General features: G+C 38.4%; 1 protein-coding gene across 2 annotated transcripts in view; it reads left to right on the top strand.

Moving 5' to 3' along the window:
* TRIO (trio Rho guanine nucleotide exchange factor) overlaps window positions 1–18606 on the top strand; it is a 254473-nt gene that overhangs the window by 177824 nt on the left and 58043 nt on the right. For both annotated transcript variants that reach the window (XM_086740366.1, XM_086740365.1), the window contains exon 34: window positions 7678–7921. In XM_086740366.1, the coding sequence (XP_086596492.1) occupies window positions 7678–7921 (244 nt within the window). The remainder of the gene's footprint in view (window positions 1–7677; window positions 7922–18606) is intronic.

Here is an 18606-nt window from a genome sequence, read left to right as displayed (position 1 = left end):
GGCAGGCATTGGAAAGAGTAAAAATTCTTACATGAAATGTGTCTGTTACTTTGAAACTGAAGGAAGATTTCTGGCAAGTGAGAAGTGTTAGGACCTTGGAGGGAGGTAGAAATGGATAACAGAAGTTTGCCAAACAGAAGAATGCGTTAAAACATAGAAGCTGCATAGCAAATTACTGGAAAATGTGGTTAGGGATTTCTGTCTTATTACCTCATTGGGTAACATTGTTCTAATGAGCCATTTAAACTACACAGGTAAATAATCAGTATATTACAGTGCAGCTATGGGAATAGATTTTCAGAGGAGCATTTTGACCATTCCCATTTTCATCTAAAAGACAGTCAGTTTTCTGTATTTTTGCATGTCAAACACTATGGTTTTGATTTTTGCATGTAAAGAAGAGGAAGACGTATAGGAAAGGAAGTATAAGGTGCTTAGGGTTGCTCTTGTATTTGTCAAAAATACCTTATATTTTGACCTTCTGCATTTGTACTGAAGTTGGTCTATAGTTTTGGTGGTGGTTTCTTCTAAGCATATCTGTGGGAAAAATGGTTGATTAGAGCAAAAGAAAGTGTATTTTGATGACTCTTGTTTTGCTATTTCTTTGCATTCTCACTTGGTGATTTAGTGATTTACAAAACTGTATTGTGTATACTGGCAAGAAGTTTAGTTCATTTTTCATGTGTTCTTAAGAGTTTGGGTAATCTGTCACACTCAAAAGCAATTTCCATGATTGTTGGCTGAGACATCAAGCTGTGTGCATGCAGCCTGGTTGGATTGTGCTTCCGTTCAAATGGAGGTGATGCAATCCATCCCTGCCATGCACAACCATTGTCCTTCTTCAGTTGTTTGTGATGTAGTTTACTGGGGAATAGCACGGATTGTCTATTGCCCCTTCTGTAATATTTCATGCATCACATGAGAATTGCTAAGAAAGCTGGCTAAGTGAAATGTCCTCAGGATTATCTACCAATCTGACATGAGGAGGAGTCTTAACCACCAACCTACCAACCTGTTCAACAGGAGTTATAAGTTAAACATTCTCCATTCCTCCTCCTTTTTAAAATATTTTCCTGGCAAATTAACTTTTAAAGTTGGTTAATGAACGTAGTGTTGTTTTTAAAGTAGCTTTGAGTTCTCACATTAGTGTGTAAAATTTTTGTTAGACTTTTCTTTGACAAGAAAAACAAACTTAAAACTGGGAGACTCCCTGGAAGTTACTTGTGCTATAGTATTGTATGTCCAAGGAAGAAACTTCTGTTCATGCACTTTTTAAAAGTGGGTCAATTAGCAGAATAACTCTTTTTTTTAATGTCTGTATTATATGTTTTGATTTGTTAAATACATTAAGAAGATAAAATTTTTAACTGTAAAAAAATACAAATTAAAAATTATTAAGCAACAGTAACAGGCTGGGGTGTTAATGAAATCTGTAGAATATCTTAACATTCTAGCTGAATCTGAAGTAATCTCTCAGTTTTTATGTTGAAAATTCATTAGCTGCAGTCCATTTGAGGTTTAAAATTGACTCTTTTCTCAGCCTAGAAGCTTGAAGTATGTATGGATGTCTTACAGAGATGGAGCGAAACAGTTTTAGGAATTCTAGGTGCTGTTGATGTGGTTAGCCAGATGGAGCAGTGGAACTCTTCGGTCAAATTTGAAGCATGTCGCAAACTGAGCTGGGATGCCAAATTGAGAAATATTGAAAATATCAAGTAATTTAAAATAGTGTTAATCAAGTGGTAAAAATATTTAGCACTGTACCACTTATTATGCTGTTGCTGAACATTTTTCTGTTCATTTGTATCCACTATTGTGATTAAGAAAAGACAATAAGTAGCAAACATTTCATGCTAATCAACAGCCAAGTAAAACCATTATTTCATTTTCTTCAATTATATGTTCAGGCAGTTGATTCTTTTAAAACAAATGTTTTGGTTAGAAGTGTGAAGCTGTTACATAGGGAGAATATCAAGAATGAAATCCTTCATCCACAACTCTTTCTGACCTCCTCAGGGATACACTTTGAAAGAGCTAAAAATCCTTAGCTTTGGTAGTAAGTGGTTGAGTACTGAACTTCCTTCCTTGCATCCTGTTTTCTGACATAAGTGGAAATGCCTTAACAACGGAAAATAACTTCATGATTAGCTTTTTTCTTATGCACCCTGGCGTTTTCAGCTAGAATTGTCACTTCTGATTGTTGGCTTCACTGTTGCATGTTGCTTTTCAGTAATGACTGGGATTATGTGATAGACTGTATGTTTATAAAGCTAACATCCTTCCCAGCATCATATCTTCTGAAAACTATATTAGAAAGTGGAATCAGAATTCAAAATTCTCTTGGCAAATGGGAAAAATTAATTGGCAAAATACCATGCAGTTTAATAGAAACACATTTGAGCTAATGCGGATAGGTGGAAATAGTTAACTACTGATGAAAACAGTGAGAGTATTGAAGAGGTTTTGAGAAGATGATCTAGAAGCTATGGAGGCTCACAAGCTGTTTATTATTTTAACAGTGTGATGCAATTAAGAATAGAGGCAGGAAATAACACTATATTGGCTTGTAGAAATAGGATGCTGAGCTGCAGGACATGAAGTCTTCATTCTTTACTCAGCACTTGTAAGGCCACTATTAGATACAGCAACCACTTCTCAGTACAGAATTTTAGCAAATTGGAAGAGTCCCAGAGGAAAAAAAAAAAAAAAAAAGACTGATTAGACGTCTACCAAACATAACTTAGAAGGCAAGATAAAGAGCTGGGATTAATGAGTCTAAAGAAGAAAGGCAGGAGGAAGAACTGCAGGTCTTCAAGCATGTAAAAAAAAAAGTAGTGAATATGAAAATGTGAAGCCCTAGAGCAGAGCAGTTGTGAAGGCTGGGGAATCTCCATAAGTGGAGATCTTTGAGAACAGTTTGGATAAATGTTAATCATAATTTTTTTTTTTACGAGGATGGTGAAGCACTGGCACAGGTTGCCCAGAGAGGTGGTGGATGCCTCATCCCTGGAAACTTTCAAGCCCAGGCTGGACGGGGCTCTGAGCAACCTGATCTAGTTGGAGGTGTCCCTGCTTCTTGCAGGGGAGTTGGACTAGATGGCCTTTAAAGGTCCCTTCCAAACCAAACTGTTCTATTATTCTAATTCACATAGATGTAGCTGCTCATGCTCTAGAGGAGGAGAAAGAAGTGGGCTAGGTAACTTAAGATCCCTTTCCAGCCTGTTTTTAATATCATGGGGTCTACCTTCATATTGCAAGACATGCTAAATACAACCATAGCACTGACCCATCCTGAAGTACTGGAAGGTGCAATGGAGTCCAGAGTGAACTATAAAATTTTTTGAGAGGGAGGTTTGTACTCTATCAAAGCATCTCAGTTTTCTGAATGAGTACTCTTATTGTACTCTTCTCAGTAAATATTTTACCCTTCACCTTTCACAGCATTCCTTCCATTCACCTTCTGTAGCTGTGTAGCCACATTTTAGGTGGCTAACGAATAAAAGAGATGACACTTAGCTCATTCATTCCACCTTTCGGCAGTTCCTAGCCTTAGAGCTTGATCTGATTTAATATCATCTTTTGAACTTGATTCAACACATAGGAGATTAAATGGGGAAGCTGAAGGAAGCAACGTAGATCTCATAGGTGTTTTCATGCTTGTATTAAGTGAGCTGGTGGAAATGTGAAATAATCCAAACTACTATTTTGATAGCTGAGAAGATGAGAGGCTTTAGAAGAAGAGCTGTCATAGGATGTTATCCTGAATAGCAGGATAACATCTGGGTGGTCAGTGGAGCAATATTTTATTTTTATTTTATTTTTAACAAATTGTCTTTTGTGCCCAGCTGGAACACTTTGTACTGCTGCCTCTGTGAAGTTGTATTTCATTCTCATGCTTCTTTAAGCTTGTGTGTAGTACTTTGGAAAACAGAAAAAGGACTGAAGCAGCAGGAGACAACCAAGCATTTAGTTCTGCCAACTGAGACCACAGAACAGAAAAGGCTTCCATCAGTAGAAAAAATGCTAGTGAAAAAACAGTCTTGGCTCTGAGTATACGCCTCCTTTCAGAGTCAGAAACCAAGTCTGGGCAGCTACCTGGTCAAAGCAAAATACTCTTTATTTGAGACAGAACTTTTACGTGTCTCCCATTTCTTGCCTCCCACAGGGTACTTGTCTCCGTTTTAAAAGGGGATTAAAGATTTTCATGCTTGACATAATTGAGAAATCTTATTAGCTGCTCTATTTCCTTTCCCTTCTCATCAATGTAAAATTACCATGGGACAGTAAATTTAATTTGCAGTCCTGAGAGGAGGTTATAGGGCTTCATGTGAAGGCCCATGTATGTAGCAAAACTCTTGCCGGTGGTGATGCTCCCAGATACTGGTGGCAGATGTCACCACCTGGTGTGGTGTCTCTGACTTCAGCAGACCTATGCTAAGAGTGTATTCAGCTAGTGAGTGTGTTAGTTTTATTTTTTTCTTTCTACAAGTGACAGTGATTAAAAGGCCCCAGAGAGATGAACATAGATGGTTAACATTAATTTCAGCAACAGCAAGACACTATGTCCTATGATAAGATGTTTAATTAAACCTTACGCCTTTTTTAATCCGCGGTTCTATTTCTGTCTGGCTTTTGTTTCTCATCTCGTCTCTGTCTCTCCAGTTTCCATGTTTCAGACATAGCCTCATTTATTTTTATCATGCATGATTAATTCAGTTTACATAAAGGGTTTCTTGAGAAGGATGGATAAAGTTTATAAAGCCCTTGTTTAGCCTAAATTTGGATTTAGAGGGTTTGTAACTATCTGCTCTTCAGTGCAAGTCAGTCTCCCCGTTCTGCTGTGCCTCTTGCTCTTCCCTCCAGCCAGCCCAGAGAGCCTTGCCAAAGCTGTCCAACCGCAGCTGTTGAGCAATGCGCTTAATCACAGACACTCCTTGCTGTCCAACTGCATTTAATTAGTGCGAAAGATGAAACTGTTTTCAGAAAGTGTGTTATGGAGAGAAAATGAGCAGTGAAACAAAGAGGAAAGCAGCATTTCCTAACTATAACTGTTGGGGCAAGAAAGAAGAGTTGTTATCCCAAAGGAGGGGAAAATTGGTAAATGCTTTTTTGGTCAGTTTTCCATGGTGATGTAGATGGGTGCTGGGTACAGAACATCGTTGGGTTTGGTATGATAGGCAGCAGTGAAGTCCTGCACTAAACTGCATCTAACAGCATTAATGCATCTTTGAGGATGATGTAGAACTGACATGCGAAGAGTGTCTTACACACTGTACTGAAGAGTGGTTGAATATTGAATTTCAGTGCAATACTGATTAGCTAGGAAACCTGATTCCCACACAGTCTGAAAGACTGGGCTTTTTTCATACTTTAATAGTTTCTGACATAGCCAGTGACAGCCTTTGTTTGCTTTTTCCTTTAGATTAGTACTATATAAAATACTTAGTGAACATAAAATCTGAGTTCTTACTTTTTTTTTTCTTTTTATTAGGGAAAGGAGAAGAAATAACATCTATATTAAAGCCAAAAACATGTGGCCATTGCACCAGTCACAAAGTATATTTTAATCTCTATTTGTAGGAAGTGAAGGGTCAGGAAAGCAAGCAGAGCACCAAAGCTGTGCTCTGGGAGGCATTTAGGAGAAAATACAAAGACTAGATGCAGTTTCTGGAAAGTGTCAACTTATTACTGTCTTGGTGCTTGCCCTGATTGGGGATGGATATGGGCTCTCCTGAGAAAAATTTAGTCTGCATGGGACACCTTGTGAAGTCATACTTTATCAGCTTTTTTGTTAGTCTCCATCAGGCTTACAGATGGTTTCAATTGTTTTTGAGTTTGTCTGAAGAAGGATGTAACATAAATCAATACCAGAAAAACAAGGAAAAGCTCTTTACTTTTTCCCCTTTGGCACAGTTTTGCATGGGCTGAAAACTAATGTAATATGGAGAAAGAGTGCAGGGAACAGGAAACTTTTTAATGAGGGAGGAGGTAGCATGTTTTGAAGATGTACCCCCCCCCCCCCCGCCCCTGTAATTTGGGTATTTTGGCTGTCTGGAGGAATATAGTAGAAGCAACGTGATTAATTTTTAGCCTGGATCTAAATGGGTGCAGCTTGATTTATCTCCCTCACATACTAGATGTATGAGACTTTTCTGCCCTTCTTGGCCCCTGCATCTGCCCAAAAACACTTTTTTCTTTTTTGTGTGCACACACAAGCAAGGGTAGGTGGTGGGATTCGCAGGCAGAGACCATGGGAAAGATCTGGAATTACTACAGACAATCTGCTAGGAGTTATGTCCTGTCATTTGTTGCAGGCTTGAGGAAGAGAAGGTTGGAAATAGCCTTTGAGTCTTACTGGGGTTTTGCTGGTTTTGTCATTTGCTCTAAAATTCTTCCTTGATACAAAAAGTGTTATCCTAGAAAAGTTCTATCTAGTACTTAAGTTCCAGGCTTGTAGTGAAAACTAATAAATAGGTAATAATGCAGTGTCTTACCTCCTTTTCCTAAAACTCATGGCATGTAGCTGGCAGCCATGTAAGAGCCTAAACATAATAGTCAAAAATAATGTGGCAAGAACCGTGCAGTATGTTGGTGTAGCATGTGCTTCTATATTTGCTGCAGTTGGAACTCTTACAGGGCATTTGTCCTCCTTTGTCAGCGTAGAGGATGGCAGGATTGCCTCGTTGAGTTGAACGAGTTTCCTGACTTGGTCCAAAATTACTGAATTCACAAGAGTTGCCTACTAGCTGAGTTCTGATATGAGTGTTGCACTGAAGCAGCCTGAGCTGTAGAAATAGTCACATACAAAAAGCTGAAGTAGCCTGGAATGTCGTTGCCATATGGAAGGAGAAGGAATTCCCAGGCTGTTTGCTTAAGTTGGATGGGTGCTCTGGTGCTGAGCAATCTTGGGAACTTTGCAAAGTTCTGATAATAATTTTCATTTCACATCAAAGCAGATGAAACAATCAAAGAGAGGAAACTTAAGCTTAGGCAAAGTAATTCTAATGAAGTGTTTTGAAGAGGAGGAGGAAAATCTGAGCTTGCATGTTTTAATTCAAGTTTGTATGGTTCTATTTGGGGAATCAGCAAAAATGTGAAAGTTGTAAGCCCATGTGGATTTTGTATCAAATAGTTAAGTATTTGGGAAACTTATATGAAGAACTTTAGGCTGATTTTTATAGTTATATATGGTGTAACCAGGATGATTTTGTGACCTACATATGTAGAGTGAGTGGGGTGGGAATAAAGCAGTAAGCTCATTCGAAAAAGGTCCCTCTTTCTGCCTTGAATTTGCAACAAAACAAAGCTCATGAGTGACTGTATTTTATTTTTGTTGCCAGTTAGCACCCATAAAATATATTCTGAAGCGACTGCTACTTCAGCTTTTGGAGTAAGGAGCAGTCTAGCAAGAAAAACCACCTAAATCCTCCGCCCAGCACTGTCACAACCAGTGTGCTTTGAACATAGACAGAGACAAGCAGAGTTAAAAATCTGTTCTAAAACGCCAGAACTGCCTGATTTTGAAATGATCTGTTCTTGATGTGGAAAGTCCCAGAAGCTTGCTATCTCATCCAAAATATGAATCCTGCCAGGGATCCTAAATAGGTAACGGTGCATGACTAATGGTTTGATAACGAGCATTCATCTGGCTGCTTCTTCTTGTTTTTCCCATCACAGTTGTCTGGTGGGTGCGAGCTGACGGTGGTGATCCACGACTTCACCGCCTGCAACAGTAATGAGCTGACAATCCGCCGTGGGCAGACGGTGGAGGTCCTGGAGAGGCCTCATGACAAACCTGACTGGTGCCTGGTTCGAACCACTGATCGGTCCCCAGCTGCAGAAGGCCTGGTCCCCTGCGGATCCCTCTGCATTGCTCACTCTCGCAGCAGCATGGAGATGGAGGGGATTTTTAACCACAAAGGTAAGAAATTATGGAAACAAAGTCTTGCAGTCAGCAGTGCAAGTTTTGGGTAACGGGGACTATTGCACAAACAGGCACTTCAGTGTTCTTGCGCAGTTTTGGTATCTAGTTTTTAATTAGATAAAACACAACCTGCAGCTACAGTGTCTGCTCCAAAATAAACAATCGGCAATTCTCAGTGTTAAGTGAAAACATGGCTGAAGACAGAGAAGAGCTTTAAGTAAATTATGTCTTGGTAAGCAGAGTTATGTATCATGTTAGATCAAGCTGTGATGATAGGAAAATCTATACCTGTCGTGTGCTGAAAGGGGGGAGGGAAGAAAATCTCCAGCACGCAGTATCAGTGTCTCCTGAATAACTCTGCAGTAAGAAGTCATGACAGCATCAGGCTCAGCAATGGAAAAGGTAAGTACATGCCTTCTTATGCCCTGGCACAGGACCTGGCTATTTGGACTTCTGTGTTTTACTTACCTGAGTTTTCCAGAGTAGCAATGGCACATTCATCCCTTTTTCATTCATTTTCCCAGAGAAAATTCATTTTCTGAAATCTTTCTTTGTTTTTTTTTTAGATCCCTGAAAGAATGTACTCCTGAAGGGTGCAACAAAAAACTGATAATTTTTTTAAATTTTTAAGGCTTTGGTGTGCTGTAGTGCTTTGGCTCCATAAACTCCCTAGACTCACAAGGTAGTTTCTTATTAGCATGCTTGCATGCTTCAGTTGAAACTATTGGAGTTTGCAGCCTGTGAACAAAAAGCAATGTGAATTTAAAAAGAAACACCAGAAAAAAACAGTTCATTAGAAGGTGTTTCATCACATGCTGGGGGAAACAATGCATTCAAAAAGTTTATTATTGCTTATAACAAGATTAGCAGGAAAGTGATGTTGGGGAAAACTTGTTTTCCAAAATACAAAATTCTGGGTTTGGAGAATTTTTTATAAATATAATCACAAATTTTTCAATTATTCAATCCTAGCTATCAAAATTTTTCTTATTTTTTTCAGAGACTGTATAAATGTGCCTGACTAAAAGAGGGGAGAGTTTGTGTTTCTTACATTAGGAGCATGCACAGCAGGAACTTCCTGAATGCAGGGTGATAGGGAGGGGAAGTCTGAAGAACTGAGCTGTATAGTTGGAATACTTTTTTGTCTTCTTGTGTCTTATAACGATTTGAATAGAGAAAGTTTTCAGTTGTTCTAATAATAAAATTGCAAAATTTAGTTAGGTATCACTGAAACATTTCTTCCTTTGACTAGGAGGTGAAAGCATGGAAATGTCAACAGGATTTTTTTTTTTTTTTTTTTTAATCAACACTCACAGAATTGATAAATCTAATTTCCTTTGGAGCTAGGGGATTTCACCTTTGAATGCAGAGAATTTTATTAGGAGAGGCAGATTGTACTGGACAATATATGAAGAACATTGAGCTATCAGACTCCTGAGGGAGAGACAGAGCTGTTTTTGTCTTTGAGCAGTTCCTTTTCTTAATCAAACCAGTGGACATAACCTGTGTTGCTTTTTTTCCTTTAGTGTTTCTTTGTGGAAAATGGGACAGACCACTGTAAAGCTACTTTAGTTTGTTTGCCATGTTGCTTTGAAACAAAGAGCATTAATTAATTACATAATTTGCAGGGTTGAATGCAGCCTCAGAAGTGATTTCTGTCCCTGCCTCTGTCACAGCATTCCTGTGGGATGTTATGGCATGCCGTCTAAACCCCAGCAGATAAGAAGCTGCTGCTAATTGTTTATTCCCACATTACTGGGTGTCAGGCTTTAGGAGCTGGATGTTTGATTTGTCAAGTTTCCTGTGCACGTGACCATGACTGAAGTCAGTGTGAACTGTTTTGAATGTGCTAACTATTATAAAATGTTAAGTAGTCTGGGGAGGAAAAAAAAAAGGCAAAAAAACCAGATAACGTTAGACTAAGTACTTGAAACCACTGGATACATTTTATTTCCGTCTCTACCTCTACTTTCTATTGCTTGAAAGAGGTTCATAGTGTTACTTTCACAGAGGGATTACAAAAATTAAGCAAAATTGGTGGAGTACTTCGATTTTAACACCCCTCACGCCCCATTAAAAGTACCTCAGACAATCTTACAAAGCAATTATTCGTTCTCAAGTGCTGCATTTGATTAAACATCTTTAAATAAGGCATTGGAGAATATGCTAATCAGAATGGAAAAACAGTTAGGTGATATTCTCAGAATTGTTCATGGTGGGCCTTGATTGAGATATGAATTCCTAAAAAACCAAAACAGAAAACACAACCCCCATAACAAAGAACAAGTGAATGACTTACATAGTTTAAGGCAGTCCATGTACTTGGGTGGACAACTCTTAAATGTTGTGCTTTGTAGATTTCTGGTGTTTGATTCTGCAGCTTCGGTCTTTTTAATACAGTTTGGTTTTTGTTTTGTTTTGTTGTTTTTTTTTTTTTACCATAATTCATTTAAACTTTTGGAGTTTTTGAATTATTGAAGAAATGAGGATATTGCCCTATGGAGTTTTCAAGGTCTGAAAATACATGTGATAGTCAGGCTGGCAGTGTGAGCATCAGGTCTGAGTGATTCTGTACTGTTCATGGGCTAAGCCACGTGCAGTAGACACGAGTCTGGAGTTTGTGCATATCTGGCATCGCAAGCTGTTGTGAGAGGCTCAGGGAGAAGGGAGATTCTGTGTAATTCCAACGGAAGAAGGGAGGTGATCACCATCAGAAGTGGTGCTGGGTAGATGCTTGGATGTTGAGTGCTTAGCCTATACAAATGGCTTGTTGAAGCAAAGAGTTTTCCATTACTTTCAGTCTCTATGGACCCTACAATTTTCCTCTTTTCAACAGTGTTTATCAATACGGTTTGCCAACTAAACAAGTTGGAATGCCACAGCATATCAGAGGTGAAGTGAGCCTCAAAGTTTTGAAGTGGCAAACCTCTTATAATTTACAGCTGATTCTTACGTTGTGCAAAACCACATTTTGTCACTGAGTACAGAAATATTGTGTAGTATTTAATGCCTTAAATAATATGAAATGATTATGCAAAGTAGGGTAACATGAAAGATTATTAAAGCAAAAAGTATGTTCAGTGAAGCCTAGTTCTGATAGCTGATCTTGATTGTTCCTTGTCAGTCCACATCTGTCAGCCATGAAAGGTAACCTTGTTCTATTTTTATGCTACAAGACAGCCCCAGAAATGACCGTCATCACTTGGCTACAAGTGTAGGTGTTACTTGTCCTCTAAGAATGTGTATTACTTGAAATATCTAAGCAATATCAATGGATTTTTTTTAAAAAGCATTTACAGTATTGGCAGTCTTTAAAATTTTATAGTATTTAAGATAACGGACGTTTTGTTAAGAGTGTGGGGAAAGCATTGCATAGGAAAAAAAAAGCATTCACTAGGTGGATAGTCATTTAGGGAGAGGGTTGATTGCAGGTTCCAGACCTCTTGCTCGCTCTGCTGGATATCAAATCTATTTTTGTAAGTTATTTGGGTCATTTAATCTATGTGACATGCAGTTTATAGATGAGTACATTTTAAAAAATCTAAATCCCTTTTATAATAGGAAAAAAGACAAACAAGTGGGTAGTGAAGAGGTTGAATAACAGTTGGTGCACTATACAAAAAAATAAATTGCTAGCTTTGGAAGAACATGTTTTTCACAAGTAATACATAAGGCAACAAATTTTTTTTCAATGATTCCCCACATGTTATTGGGTGTGGGGGAGAAAGAATGTTCCTGTTGTTTTATTTGGTGCTTCTCTCTTTTTAACAAGCGTTTCTTTTCATTCTGTGGTACATCCTTTTTACATGTACAGTTCTCTTTCCTTTGTTTGCAGGCCATTTACACAGCAACAGAGCTTTGGGTAGAGGGTGGGGACAGGATTCAGTATAACGTGAACTTGTAAGCTCAGAAAAACTGTCAGGTATTTAAAATTGTTTGTGAATCTCTTGCCTGTTTAGATCACAAGTGCACTGTCTTTTCCAACTTTATGAGCACTTCTGAAATCTGAAGAATTTGTGATAGTCCATTATATCCCTTCTGTAGATGCCACTGTTTGGAGAGCTACAAAGGCTACAACAAGCCCTTGCTCATGAGGCTTACGTTTACATGTCTTCTTTGTAAGTTACGGGGGGTTTTGGGACCACATCTAACTGCAAATTCATGTTACAACCTGTTTGGTTCAAAACTTGGCCACAGAGATCTTTTTGTTTACCTGGAGGTACAATGTCTGTTTTATATGTTCTTATAATCCAGATATCGCTATAGGTTTGTTCAGATCTGAAAGGAAGGTAACGTCTTGGTAACATGGTGACATACCATGCACCGCTGCAATACTGAACACTGGCTTTTGATTTTACTCTTGGGATACTGTCCTGACTGGTACCATAAATAGAAAAATGTTATTTCAGCAGTCTCCTCCCGACAACTGTAGTATCTTGCGAAGAATCTGCCGTAATAAGGAGGATCAAACGGCTGACACTTTCCAAGACAAAGGTTGACAAATTTGTATGAAGAGCTGTGTAGCAAGGCCTTTTATACACCTGCAAGGTGGAAAGGAATGATGCAGGGCAGATGTTGGAGGTGTCAGAGCTCTTCTTGAATTAGTATGGGGTCCTTCTACTCAGGAATTAAGAAAAAGAAAAATTGCGTGGGTTATCTAGAGATATTTCCCCAGAAAAGTGAGATGTTTTATAGTTGAGGCCACAGAATGGGAGGAAAAAAAAAAAGGAAGTCTTGTATTTGTTACATTAAGTAGGCTTGCCTTGGACAACTGGAGACTTTCTATTCAGAATATTAATTTCAGATGAAAGGGGAAGGGGAGAGAGTAGAGGTAACAAGTCTTATGTATGATCGAGAGCTTTGAAAGTTATGACAGCAAAATGGAGTGTTTCCATGTTGAGTCCAAGTACTGTTATGTAGGAAGCTCTGGATAGCAGCAGCAGCAGAATTGGATCAATTAAAATGGGAATCTAGTTTGAATAATTGAAGAAGGACTCCCTGTTTGTACTGGAAGGAAAAAAGCATGACTTGGGCAGCAATTGTTTGCTTGCAAGCAGAGGGAGGCTGCAGAAGGGGAGGATTTGCTGTTTTGAGACTGCTAGCAAGGGAAGCATGGGCCATGTGTGAGGAAAAAGGATCCCCACCCATGGCTGGGAGCCAAAGTGCTGCCTGTGAGACCGTCTGACAGCATTTGCAGCTGCAGGAAATGAGTTACAGCCCAGGCCAGCAGGGAAAGTAACTCCTAACAATGAGTAGGTATGGTAACGCTGCCTTGGGGCCACACACCAAAAGGTGGGGACTCTAGTTTCCAGGGCACCATACAGAAAGGGGTCTGCTTCTGCTACACAGCAAGGCGCAATCACGTGCAGAAAATGATACCAAGGAATATGTTGTAGTGGTACAAGACACTTAATGCTGATCTAAGAATTCTGTTTCTTGAGGAATCAATTGCCTCCTGATAAAGTTTCCAAATAACAGGCTGCTCATCCAGTTAACTAGCTGGTAGAGAGCCTTATGAGGAGCTCACAGGAGGTGAATCTGAGCAGTCAGTTGGATTTCACACTCCACTCATCTAAATTAGAAAAAAATTGTAAAGCGTCAGTTCAACTTAATTATCAGGCAAACTTGAGCTTGAACAGAGATGCAGGCATTTTAATAGCTAAAGTTCAACTTCACAATTATCAGTTGTTTTAAAAGCCTAATAAATCATAAATGTATTTGTAATTACAAATATTTTGCAAAGAGGCAAGCCTAATAGCTGCAAAGATAGTTTGAATTTAGGTTGTATGTGTGTGGTTTTTCAAACTTGTTCTCATGCTTTGGTCCAGGTAAATAAAATAGCAGCAGTATAAAGTAAAACAAGAATTCTCTATCGTTACTTTCCCACAGTGTGGTTTTAGTTGAGTTTCCAGTTGAATACATGTTTTGAGCATAAGTAAACTTTAAAAAAATGTCAGCAATTGACTGTGGTCCATTAGATCATAATCTTTGCATTGAGCTTTATAGCCAAACTGTATCAGATGGTCAGAGTTAACATCCAAATTAGAATTCAGCCTTGAATAAATTTTAAAGTCTATATAAATTGCTTCCTTGGCATTGTGCAGTCCTAAACTAAATTATGAGATTCAATGAATCTCACAATTTGAATTTCTAGAAGAGTTCTCTACAAATCAAGTTTTTATGTGCTCTGAAGTATAATAGAATTTATTTCTGTGTAATCTGCATCTAAGTCTTGCACCACTCCTTTTACCATAGCCCAGCCCAGGAAGACCTGTCAGATATCTCTGTATTTCCCATGCTGACTCTATTTGTGGGCATAAGTATGTGGTTAATTTGATTCTGGAATTTTTGAAATTTTGTAATCAAAGCTTTTTGCCCTGCTTGGGAGCTCAGTATTATGTCTGAGAAAAAGAAGAAATTTTACAACACTGACTTAAATATACTTTCAGTCCCAGACAGCTGCCAAATATATTTCTCATATATATTGTAGTTGGAAAGGAAATCGATGTGTAAAAAGTATCTGCTTCGGAACAGATGTATTTGCACAGCTGATCTTTGGGAGGTAGAAGGCGAATATAAACCAGCAATTCTGATGGCTTTGGATTTCCCCAAAGAGTTGTTATTTTGCTTGCAATTAGCCTTTCTCTGACAGCAGTTCCTTTTTCTAACCAAAGTTTTGAGGCAGAACAGACTGCAAACTAAAATCATATCCTGCATATGTTGTTCGTATGTTGCAATTGAAGAAAAACATCCTGGAGTGCTGTTTATTTTCCTTAACTGTGCCTGTTCAGGTGTAGCAGACTGTTGAAACGGTTGCTTTAGCGTTGTTGGAAATCACTTCTTGAGGGTGCCTTTGTTACATATATTTTGCTCTGTTTTACATAAAACTTCAGAGTTGGTGCTCCCAAGATCACCTGAGAGCAACCAAAAAGCATTTCTCTTCCTTTTCAACGAGTAAGTAGTTGGCAGGCTGGTAAGGGACAGGGAGAGCAGGGCTAGGGACACCTTTTCGGACAGGACATGGAGTTGTCACAACCATGTGGTAACTGCCTTCTTCAGGACAGATGACAAGAAGCTGTTGTATATTTTTTTGCAGCTGAGGTGACTGTTCATTTCCAAGGACCATCTGGGTAATTTAATTTTACCTGTTGCATTTTCCTTCTGTCACAGAACTGTGTAATTTTGACAGTGTCCATAAGGTCTTCTGTTCTTTTTCTGGCTCTAGTTTTATGGCACTTTTGCTAGTATAGATAGTATTCTTAAGCCTAGTATTGGGAGGAATATTTATGCGGTTAGTGGAGAGGAGAAAATGGTTGAGGAGCAGACTAGAGAAGATGTTCTTGTGCACTTTTCAGGACGTCATCATATTATATCACATCATCATCATCTGTCATCGTCACTGCCTGCAGGTGGAAGGAGCAGGATTTAGCAGCCCACTGACTTCCTCCAATGCTGTTTTTTGTGAGGAGGCTGCGGAAAGTATCTGTTGTGTTGCCTTAATTTCACTTTTCCTTCAATCAAACTGTAAAATATGTCTCTGTTTTGCATGCTAAACCAAAAATGTGCATCACTTTTAACACAACTCTATCAGAAACTTTTTAATAGATGTCCTTGACCTCTCATAAGTTGTTGGCATTGTTTTCAGATCACCACTTTATTATGCAATGTCTTGCTACTATTTTGAGTGCCTGTTTACTGACACAGGGACATGCTTGTGTTTTTTCCTATGTTTGAGTTGAATTCAAATAGCAAGACATTTTTCTCTATCTGGGACACCTATTGAACTTAATTTTCTAATATGCAAACAAGTGATGGAATTCTTGGAGCAAATTATGTAAAAGAGGCTGTTATAATTAGTGAATAGCACCGCAAAAACATTTCATGATCCCGGGAAAAGTACTCATAATGCTTTTCAGAAATTTGCAGTATGTGTTTTCTAGCGTGGATATATAGTGGTAAACTCCTATAGCAAAAGAGGACGTTTATATAAACCAACATGCAGGAAAAATAATAAGGGCTATCTCAGGTAAGCTTGTTATCAAGTTGTCTTGAAAACCAGAATCCTGTAGTAATTTTCCCTGTGATCATAAATGAGCTGTGTCCAACCTCCTGTATGCAAATCATCTACAGAGTAGCAGAAATAAAGTCCCTGTTACAAGAAGTCATTAAAAATATGTCAGATTTTCAGGACCAGACTGGACAAAGCTCCAGGTAGTCTGATCTAATCTCATAATTGAGCTATGCTTTTGAGCAGAAGGCTGGACTATATGGATTTGTGAGGCCCCTTTCAACCTGAGTTATCCTGTGATCTTATGTTAAAGGTTAGAATTGCCAGCGTGGACTTGTTATGTTCTAATTGTCTCCTGGAGTCTTGGACTCCCCTTAGTGTCTGTGGGAATATCAGAAATGCCTAATATTTTGCCCCAAAATACATTAATTCCCTGTAAGAAATGTAAAGGAATTGTAAAAAGTCTTTCTACTCATGGAAAGCGCTAGTTGTTCTTATTGCATCATGCTGAGTGTGATCATAGCCTTATTAGGCATATGTTCATTTATTAATGTAAGCTTTAACACATCCTTGATACGGAGATTCCTGAACAACAGAATCTAGGGAAATCTGGTTGCATGTAAGAACTTGTGAATATGCTTGAAGGAAGGAAAGCTGCCAAGGAGGCCACTTGCAAAGAAGAACTAGTAAAGCTAAATGGTCATCAGTTGCTTTCTGCAGAAAAGCTCCAGAGACATGGAAGTAAATAAGTAGCATCATCAGGGTCTAAGTTCAAGCTGCTGCTCTTCCCGTTACTGGTAAGAGGAGAGGATACTTAGGAATGTTAAATGTGGGGAATTCATAGTGATGAAAAAGATTCTGAAAGAGAAGGAGAAAGAAAAGAAGGCTCACTAGCAAAAATGTATATCAAAACAACCAAACAAAAAAAAAAACCCAAAAGACTGGTTGAGTGAGTGGATTGAAGTATGCTTTAGGCAATATTAAACAGAAAAGCTTGATTGGTAAAAACCACCAAATTATTAACCAGATATCTTAAAATTTTTATGTCAGTACCGAATTGTTCTAAAGAGTTTATTTATCATAGCCTGACTTGGTTGTTGGTCCGTCCTAGTGTGTTTTGTGCTAACTTTTCTCATTGTCTCTGCAGTAACGAAATACATGCACTCTAATTACTGGCTGATTTAGTAGAACAGGCTTAGGTGTGTTTATCCTTTCATCCTAAAGATGTGGCAGGACTAAATGCAGTCATACCAGAATCAGTTTGGAAACCACTGACTCTGGTTATAGGCCCAGAGTAACATCCAAAGAGAAGGTGCTTACAGCAGATCGTACCCTGGAGGTACGTGCTGTATTCCTTTGTGTCCTGGTTGCTTGTTTGTGAAAGCCCAAGCTATGGGATCCAGTGCTCACTCGCATCGTCTTCATAAGATTATGCTGAGATTACAATCCTCAGAACTGGAGTAAATTAGTAGTAGTAGTATTTTATGATCTCCTTGTTTGTGGAATAACTGTTATTGAAGTTATAGGGGTGATGACAAGTATTTATGTTTCTGTAGTGATTTTTTTTTTTGAGAATAAGTATTTTATCTGTTTTGACAGTCTCATTTTTCACATAGAAGCATTTTATTATTTTTATAAACTGAAATGGCATTCTAATGCAGAAGGAGATAGCATTGTTTTGTCAGATTGTGAGCTTTTGAAAGACAGTATTGCCTTTTGGAAAAGTTTAAATTCTTAAGAATACTAACCTCATTTTTCTCAGCAAGAAGCATGCGTATTAGGATATAGAGTCTGTTCAGGTCTTTTTACATGCTTCAGGCAGTGGACATTATTACCAATCTAAAACTTCTACCATGACAGCGTGCTTTGTTCAAGAGGAACTAACTGGGAAATGGGAATGTGCAAAAAATTTTGTGGCAATTGAAACAATTTTCTTGCACCTAAATTTTTATTGTTGTCCTAAAGGAGCGTCATTGTCTTAACTGAGTGTAGTTGCTTTCTGAAATATCTGAAGCATAGAATTAGAGTGGCTATTTTGTAACTGCATTTTCACAAATCTAGGAAGTGGTGATGATGTAATTTTGTAGAAAGTATACCCTTTTCAATTTTGTGAACTGTGTGACCATGTTCAGTTTTTGGTTCAGAGCTAACTTTCTTTCAAATGGAAGTAAAACATGGACTGTGTAACCCAAACAGAAATGTCTTGTCTTTTTCATGACTGAATTATTCTCCATCTAAAATGCAGAGCAGATACAAAAAATGCTAATTACAATGCAGAAACACATTTGCAGAACAGCTTGGCAGTACACGTTTTCTAGTGTTGCAGTGTTTTAACATCTGATAAGCAATGCAGAATAATAAACCCCTGTCCTGTGGATCTTTTGCTCCCTTCTTTCTCCTCTCCCTATGGCAAAGCTAGCCTCCAAATGTACTTAACTCTGTTTAGTAACAAATCTGTGTTTCTAATTTGCAAAAATGCTGCATGTGAAACCCAGGCTCAGAGGGAGAGAAAATGCCCATTTCTGATTTTGCTTTTCTGTGAGATGTACTGCAGAGGAATTGTGGAGGTTGCTTCATTTTGCTGAAGTATCTTTTAATGTAGTAAAGGAAGCTGTGAAAGTATCTAAGTTTTTTTATGTTAAATGCTAATGTAGGAAATCCAGACAGGTGCTTT

Source organism: Chlamydotis macqueenii, chromosome 2 (genome assembly GCF_036417535.1).
Source record: "Chlamydotis macqueenii isolate bChlMac1 chromosome 2, bChlMac1.mat, whole genome shotgun sequence".
NCBI lineage: Eukaryota > Metazoa > Chordata > Aves > Otidiformes > Otididae > Chlamydotis > Chlamydotis macqueenii.
The sequence above is the reverse complement of the archived record's forward strand: the minus strand, read 5'-3'. Positions and strand labels throughout refer to the sequence as shown.